Raw genomic sequence first — 9,400 nt, forward strand, 5'->3', positions numbered from 1 at the left:
ACAACGAATGTGGTATGAATGTAGCGTGATAATGAAGGCAACAATTGGTTTTTGTTACTGATTTGAATAATAATCTCCCATCATAGAAGTTTTACCCGCTCACATATTATTATGCAGGGTCTTACTACTTTGCTTTCACAAACACACGTGGTGACCTTCAAGCTATGTGAAGTACGTCTCGTCCTTTTCCTTCATCCACCTCCCTTGATTACTTTGTCAGGGCACAGAAGGTTCTATATACCTGACCTACTTGTGCATACGATTTACATAAAGTGTCAGTCCACCGTGTACTCAATCAGGCTCACCACATGGTGTCCGGTCCATCCCTGTGTCCCGACACAAAAGACTCTGAGACGAATACATTGATTGGCAGTCGGCTATTGTTCCACGAACAATGGCCTCGACTCGGGGCTCATTCATTCCCATCTCGTCAAAGAGCACATGGGGCCTCATTAGCGCTTCTCTAGTATTGGTCAAGAAAACAAACTCGGAGGGAATGGAGAGAAGGAAACATCATCAGCCGCCTCTTCACCGCTTTGACCATTCTCTCTTGTCGTATACTCGGCCGCTCTCCTCCCATCCGCTTCTTTCATTCTCTGTCCACACTCGCACAGTCTCTTGAAAGAGATCAGCAGGGCACTAGACAGAGAATAAAGCGGACACCCACTCATCCTCAACAATCGACTCTTGTCCCCCTGTGTATACTCCCTCTCGACGCCCTCACGTCTCTATAAAAATACGCCCGATCCACAAAGCTATTCCATTCCTTGTTTCAGCGCTCGGCGGACTTGTATTAACCTTACCGTTTACTGCGTTGCTCGTCCTGCACCACTTTTTTACGTATACTGCAGTTAATATACATCTGATTATATCGCAGATGATTTCTTGTTATCTTCACATGTTGCTGTAGTTTCATTGATTCCTTCGAAAATGGAAAGTTTTGTGTCCAATTTTCAGACGGATCGACATCTTGTGGGGGTATTGTCTGTATGGTACTTGCCGCCAGTTCGCCATCTCTTGGTTTCAATGCAAGTAAGTATTTATATACATCGCTCCCATCCTCCTGTTTTTATACGTATAAAATCACAACTATAGTATAGCGCTCATACAGTGTGTTAAGCAGGATTATGTTGTTTAATGTAATTCTATCATCATGATGCTTGAATTTTAATGGTTGTTTTATAATCACCATTATCACCATGCGTATACAAAGCACAAACACTGTATTCAAGCAATTAATACATGGAAATGAGTGGGGGATTTTTTTTCCAACTAGCCTTACATGTGTGTGCTGCGAAATGACACATCTGCATAGAATTTGGCAATTGATCCTTTTGCTTGGCTGCCGCGAAGAGTGGAGGTTTAATCATCAAAAATATAATGTAAATTTCAGATATGGTCGTAGAAGAGCCTTTGTTTTCAACAAAAATAACACACTGACTCTGTCTGTCAGATGTCTTTTGTTACATCTTTTAATTATGTTTAACATTTCATAGATGTATGTTCAGGACTTTGTGTTTATTCTTTTAGGAAGAAGTACACAATTGATTATCATTGCTAGTCTGCACCATTGCCAAAAAACAAACAAACAAACAAACTATTAGTTACTGTACATTATTCAACACTCAATCTAGGGAAGACTAATAAATTTTACGAGCCCCACTTTTACAAAATGAATGAAAAAACAAATCTGATCACTGGATCTGTCAGTGAAATCTGTCCTCTGATATGACTCCATCAAGAAGTTTATAATGACATATTGCTTCTGAAAAGAAAAGGAAAAAAATTAATATATTCCATCAAAGAGTAATATGTAATTACCTGCAAAGTCTGCCATGTTCTTCAAGACAAAACATATGCGTGCAAGTAGCATGTGGTGGCTCACACAATTCAGAACTTTGGAAATATTATGTATGGCACAATCTCTTTGCAGTGATAGCTAAAAGAGTTTTAAATGAGCAAAAGACTTGGAACTTGCACTGAACAAACATACTGTCCAATCTTACTCAGCAAACATCTTCTCTCCAATCTTGAGAGGAGTGTTCCTATCAAAAAGACAGTAAAGTCTGATTCAAAGCAAGATGTAAAAAAGGAAATGAAACAAAAAGTGCAAGGAATTGAAATGTTAATACTACCCTGAGCTTACACATTCTTTATCATGTAGCTGTTTGCACGAATATCTAAATTTTACCACGTCAGATCCATTTTTGTTTTTTTTTCAAAGCAAGCATTATGTTTGTAGGGTACTTCTGCAGGGTGTTTGAGAAAATGATGCAAAGGAAAGATCCAACACTGCTATATCATTCCAGCAATTTCACAGGGGCAATCACCACGGTGATGTGACTTGTATGATTGTATCATGTCTAGCTGACACTCCAATGTCTTCTCAAACGGGAATTCCACCACTTCTTGCACGACAGGTTTGGGGAGAATGTCCTTCATCTGCTTCAATTTTTGTTTGTCTCGCAGAGAGTCTCACAGTTTGAGATTTTACAATTCATCCTTGAGATGTTCCTCATCCTCTTCGTCCTCCGCATCCTCATCTTCAAAGTCGCCCATATCAAGATCTAAATCATCCATGTCTTCTTCATCTTCGTCCTCTCTCATCCTCTTCTCCCTCCTCCTCTTTCCTCCTCTTCTCCTCCTCCTCCCGTTCCTTCCTCTCCTCCTCATCCTGCTTGTTCTTCATTTCTTTTTCTCCTTTCTACAAGTCAAAGAAACATGCATAGAAAGCTCTTAGAACTGACAGTTGTATGTGAGGACAATGGTAGTACATGTACAGGGTGCTCCCATTACAACAAACACTGTTTAAGACCTCAAAATGATTATCATCATTAACCCATTGAGGGCGGGCTGATTTTGCTATAGCATGCATTTCCCATAGACACTTGCCTGAGTATTCTCTGAACTCGTCCTCAATGGTTAGTCTTTGGACAAATTTTCCTTTGACATGACAAAATTTTAAATAATGAAAGAAAACTGCTGATTCCAAGGACTTCTTTACAATGGGAGTTGCCTGTACAACCACCTCAATTCATTCTACTCCCTCTGATGTCAAAATCTACCCATTCTGGCAGGTGCAAGACAAATCTTACTCCCCTACATCCCCCCCCCCCCCCCCCCCCATTGAAGTTCTAATGAGAAAATGAGAGTGTTCTCTGATTGATCTTGTCTTTTCATTTGGTCTGTTGTCATCATCATTGCTGACTTCCTCACACATGCCATGTACAGACAATGACTACACTACATTGGAACCTCGTTTTGATGAGCTGCTTGTTATAAAAGAGATAAAGCAAAAGATCATAAAGGAAATGGGACCTGCAGACACCTTGCTACATCAGATATCTCGTTATATCCGACATCATCAGAACAAGGTTCCACTGTACTGGTATGAACACTTGGACATTTTTATATCATGCTATGACACAGTTTCTGTGGAGGGCAGTGCTCATTCATACCTCTTTTATTTAGCATTCATCAGTATGGGGAAAACAAAAGTAAAACAAGTAAAACACTCAAACAGACATAACAAAACCTCTTGTAAAATGTGCTCAGACATATTATACATGTTTCACATTAAAAGACAAAATTCAGCACTATCTGTAAGGGAACAGAGAAATGTGGGAGGAAAGGCGGCATGAAATATCTGACTTGGCTCTCTGAGAGCTCAAAGTATGAAAAATACACTTTCCTTTTGACCCGCAAGCATTTCTGTCTACAAACCAAAGCCGAGCATCAGTAAACACCCATTTTAACAAGGGAAAAAAGGTAGTGAAAATTCCATCCCATCAACACTGACAAAATATTGGTTGTTTCACAGCCTATGTATGATGCTTGGTTTCCAAACAGTTTGATACTGCAAAACACCTTTTTTTACACTACGAGCTTCAACAATATCCTCTTTGAAAAATCATTCCTAACGGGGAATGCTTCTAATTGGGCTCCATTGTTCTGCATGCTATCATGTTGTCCCTTTGTAGGCATAAACAGTGAAATTTACTGTGTCTCCCAATTATCTTAAATTGTATCTTTACTGTCACTACAAAGAAATCTATTCCCTGTCGCGACACTTACTTTGGTAGCTTCAAATAGTTCTTCAGCCTGTTCTTCTGCTGTTGATAAATCATCTGTTATGAGGACGTTATCGAAGATTGTTCCAGATTTTACCTGAAGATCGAGTAGAAAAGTAAGATGATCATACAGTGTGTTAATTCCTTGAAATGCTGCAAAAGACTCATTCAAACAAACTTTAGACCAAGACTAGTCAATATTAGGGTGATCATCACACTCAATGTGGTTTTTACCTATGAAGCAAGATTTCGACATTAGTATTAATCAACACAACTCTTCATGCTGTGCAAGAAGTTTGAAGAAAGTTTCATGTTTTTTAATAGGAAAGTCTGCATGTGACCTTAGATTCCAAAAGTTAAAGGGATGGTGTAATTTTGGTTGAGATTGGGGATTCAGATTTCAACTTTTTTGGAAGATAATGAGAAACCTCTTATGAAATATGAAAGAGCATGCAATTCTAAGAAGAATTCAAAGTATATTTGACGAAAATTTGTTGTGAAATGGCCCGAGATATCCAAAAACAAAGTAAAACAAAGTGGTCGTAACAAAAAGGTGGGTCCCACCTTTTATTACGACTTGGTTGTCTTTTGATATCTCAACCATTTCAAAACCAATTGTTATCTAATAAACTTTGAATTCCTCTTATGACCCAGTCACATATAAACTCGGATGCTCAAGGATCTACACGGTGATCCGGGGAGATCCGGGATAGTTTAGACCTTGATGGAGTGTCGACACACGTTAGTAAGATTGCGCACACAGGTCCGGGGTGGTCTGGGGTGATCCGGGATGTCTATGTGACTGGGGCATTAGAATTGTATGCTTGTATTTCATAGGAGGTTTCTCATTACCTCGCAAAAAAAAAGAAAAAAAGTTGAAAACTTGAAGCCCCATCTCAAACAAAACTCTACCATCCCTGTAATGTGGAGTGGTGATGATAACGGGAATGTTGTAACAGATGTTATCAGAAAGCATTTTTCTCAGCAGGACTTAACTCAGCCCCGAAAGATGGTTTGGTATAAATGCCATTTCATCATAAGACATCTGTCACTGTCTCTCATTGATTAGAAATATAAACTAATTAGAATTGATTTTCTTTCATGGTATCATGATAGAGGCACTAAATGTTTTAAGTAAGCGCTCATCTGACCGTTTGCTTCGAGTCCCCTCTAAAGGACGAGGCAATGTGTGGACAAGGTGCCTTGCCTACAGGTACAGCTGCTGCAGCCAGGGGACTCAACCAGGGGACATCATGATTGATAATTCATGGTCTTATCCACTGAGCTAAAGCAGCTCCTTGATATCACTTCCTATATAAGTCAATCTACATGCCAGCCATGACAAAATGGCCGACATATAACTAGAATTCAGTGGGGTAGACAAAGTTTTCTCATAGAGATCAAAGAGATCAAATATTCACACGCACAAATGACACACTTTGGGCAAGGTGCAGGTTGTACATGATCAGGGCTTTATATTTGTAAGGTTGGGTTGACGTTTGAAAAGGTGGATATCAAGACAATCTTGAGTCTGTTTCTCTCTGTATACAATAACAACAGAAAAGTTAATATGACAGCATAACTGAGCAATGTGAGGGTCTAATTATAAGCATTGAAATCTCACATTTTGAAGAAATTCAAAGTTTGGTTCAAAGCTACCATATTGAGTTACAAGTGAAATATGGATGACCAAACTTAGTTTTATGCAGACCTTTCTGGAAGAGACAAGTGATTGCATCCCCACAATACGTACTTCATGTCTTTACAAAGAGCAGAACACCTCCTGCATACATACATGTATATATCTAAAGTTTATATATTTAAAAAATGCAATCACCAAAGGAGATATTCCTCCTCTGAATTGTTCTGACAAGCCACAGCTACATACCTGCCATAAATCAAATCCAAGTGCGGCAACGCTGGTATATCTGTAGAGGTTTTCATCAGCTTCATATTCAGGGTTTTCAATCTCTGGGTGCACCCATTTGCCGCTGTAGTTTGGATTGTCAATTTGCCTTGGCTTCCACTCGCCCTGTGAAAAGCAAAATAAAATTACTACATCATCCATATAAAAGCACAGCTAAAATGTTTCTTTCGGAAAACAGTCAGTAAGTGATTCCACTTCTTCAGTTTTTGCTATTTGTTCCATAAAAGGAAACGTAATCCTGCCTTCTCATGAAAAATAAACTGCCGTTATTTGCCACAATGCTGCGAAATCCTGTGCGTATCCAGTACGTACAATAACACAAATGTACATTTGCAACCATTCTACTTACACAATACTATATGGATGTAATGTATACTGGAAGATATTGCCCTGCAAGGGACTGTAATTTGCATGTATAACTCCTGTAACATGTTTCTTGCTGGTGCTTGGGTATTAGTTCTGATATTACCCTACAGGCCAAGCCAGTATGATAGAAAGTTTTGTTTACTGCTCTCACCTGGTACTCTGGGTTGTTGATCATTGGTGGTTCCCATTCACCGTCCATCTCATCATCCCAGTCCTCTGGTTTCTCGGCATCGGGGTCAGGGATGAATTCTGGCTTGTCCCAGTCCTAGTGGTACAGGAGGAGGAGGTGGAACTGGGTTAACTCATACATTCATGTTAACAGTGTCTCCTATTCTTGGAAATTTAGTCACATTTTCATGCATGTGGGCCAAGAGCTGGTGTACATGCAAACACAGCTCATGCCCTGTAGTGAACATGTTAAAACAACAACAAATGATACTCAATAAAAATAAAATATTAGTGAAAGGCATAACATGGGAGGACAGATACGAGTACAAATAAATCAGCAAGTATGTTTACAGTGAATGCAACAATTTTTGTGATTCTCAAAAAAACAACCAAACAAACAAACAAACACTTATCATGGTTTCTGTGCATCCCACATGGTTACCAGTACTCCATATTGTTGCTTTCAGCAATAAGAAAATAACAAAGAGAATAAAAATTATCACATTTTGTTGGTAATGTAAGCCCTCTCTTACTATTTTAGGCTTTCACAGTTACATGGGCTTATTGTGGGTACAAGTTACAACTCTCTGTGGTATCTTTCACAAATCGTGGTACCAATGTCTTCAGAAACCATGTCATCTGAAACTAATGAAGTGATAATCATTCTGAACTATCATGCCTTAAAAAATACATCATTTTCATACAAATTGAGAAGGAAAATAGACTGATGGTATCCCAAAACAGCAGAAAATTATATCTATCACCATCAAAGTGGGCAAACTACATAGGAATGCCTGCCAAAATGCTTTCACATGTGCAGATATAATACTTCTACATCCATCCTTCACATATTGCTATGTACAGTTTCATCCCAAATCTAGTGAACATATCCATAGATCCATGTTCAACTGACCTCGGGCTTGCTGTCTTCGGGGTCATCGATCATTGCCTTGTCGTCCCAGTCCTCTGGCTTCTTGGCCTCTGGGTCCTTGATCGTCTTTGGTGGCAGGAAGTCCCAGTCCTCCTCCAGGTTGCCCGACTGAACCTTCTTGTTGTCGATGCGCACCTCGTACGTGTTGTCCGACTTCACAATCAGGGTGTACAGGTGGGTGAACTCGTCATCCTGCGTACAAATGACGACAGACGGACCTTGCACCATAAACGTATCCCCATATAACAGTATTTTCTGATGCACAAGTTAAAATTTCTTTGCAACTGAATGCAACAGCAACCTTATTTGACACAAAGTGACTCTACTGGGGATGGTACGTACATGCAGACTTCTAATACAATTGTAACATCTCAAATTATGAACTGGTAATATGAAAGTTGCCCCATGGGAAGAAAACATGGTAACCAGAAACAAAAATCTTATCTCTTCATTTGGACTTAACTCATAATCTATCTAATTCAAATCAACTGAAATTACCCCAACTGCACAGGCAAATCTCAAAATGTAGCGATACAGTTTATGGCATAACTAGCTGCTTAAAGCCTGCCATTCTCTTATAGACATCATATTTTGCATTAATTACATACCTTGCACCTGATGTCCTTGTTAATCAAAAGATTTTTTCCTTTGTAGTTGAAAATTACATGGACTTTTTTGGTGCCTGGTCCACAGATGTCTGGCCCTGAAGTGACATAAAGCAAATAGAAGAGAGAATATGTATTAAAGCATAACACATGACAATCTTCAAGAAGAAAACTCGGGAGAAGGAACACAAGATGAAAATTACCATAGAATCTTACTCCAGAGCCCTAATCTTTGCTGCTACAATGTATTTTTCAGAAATTGACCAGCATAAAATGGAAAATTTGGGTACCTACTGGTCTGACCCGTCTGTTGGACCAGTACAAAAAAATGGGATGGTGTAGAGCTCTGCCGATTGCAATGCAACACAAACAATCGATCAAACCAAGTGTGGGAATCAATGTGTGCCCTTCATTCAAATTATTGTATTTTACAACTGACTTTCAAGTGTTATTCTTATATCATTGGACTTTTACTACGGGCAAGTAAAATTTATATTCACACAAGTGTTCTGCAACAATGTGAAAATCTGCTCGCCCAACCGGACAAGTGGTAAAAAAAAAAAAGTTATGTAGCACCCTGTATCTAGGCAGTTAAAAATTGCATTTTAACTCTCAAGCAGTGCCCTAAATAAAATGCATCTGCTGAAATTTATCCTGTACAATGCTGAGACTGGTGAACTAACCCATCTCTAGCAATTAGGACAGCTCGCATCTGTTACAATAGATGGTTCTGTTCTACTGTAACCCAATATAAATCCACTCTTATCATTTCTTTTTAAACATTAAAATGAATGCAATGAATCTTAATATTGAGCTTCTTGTGCTGTCCAGTTGCAGCTGGGACCTACCAAACATGATGTTGTATGGTGATTCGCCATGCATGTCTTCCTGATCTAGGTCTGCGCCAAAGACCTTGACGTAGCCCCCACCGCAGTCAATCTTTTGCTCGTGCTTCACGGTGAACTGAATGATGAGGTCCTTGCCTTCGTTGCTGAACTCGGTAAACTTTGCTGAGATGCCATAAAACTTGGCATCCTGGCTGGTCTGCAGACCTTTACAGAGAAAAACAGATTGTGAGATCACTCTGTCAAATGTTGATGTCTTGAAAATGTTTGTTTGTTAGATTTTTTTTAAAAGGATAAGTTTCACTCATAAGATCAAGGAAATTAAAACCAAAAGAAAGCACACACAAAAATTTATGACGTCACAAATACCTGGAGCAATTACTGAATAATGCACATTGCTGAAAAGGAGACACATACGCTCTCTAGTGACATTTGACCACAGAGGAGGAAACAGAAGGAAAACTTTAAAAACATCAATGATTCCATGC

General features: G+C 39.2%; 1 protein-coding gene across 1 annotated transcript; it reads right to left on the reverse strand.

Moving 5' to 3' along the window:
• Positions 1–1,863: 1,863 nt before the first annotated feature.
• On the reverse strand, positions 1,864–9,168 carry LOC139715060 (calreticulin-like; the record flags this gene model as incomplete). Its single annotated transcript, XM_071626684.1, is given in 8 exon segments — positions 1,864–2,601; positions 2,603–2,704; positions 4,075–4,167; positions 5,959–6,102; positions 6,515–6,628; positions 7,445–7,654; positions 8,071–8,165; positions 8,916–9,168. Coding segments are annotated over 8 exon segments (1,122 nt in total), but the record flags the coding sequence as incomplete, so codon positions are not given.
• Positions 9,169–9,400: the final 232 nt, after the last annotated feature.

The sequence above is a fragment of the Diadema antillarum genome, unplaced genomic scaffold (genome assembly GCF_040938485.1).
Source record: "Diadema antillarum isolate AM-2024a unplaced genomic scaffold, OU_Dant_1.0 seq00002705_RagTag, whole genome shotgun sequence".
Taxonomy (NCBI): Eukaryota; Metazoa; Echinodermata; class Echinoidea; order Diadematoida; family Diadematidae; genus Diadema; species Diadema antillarum.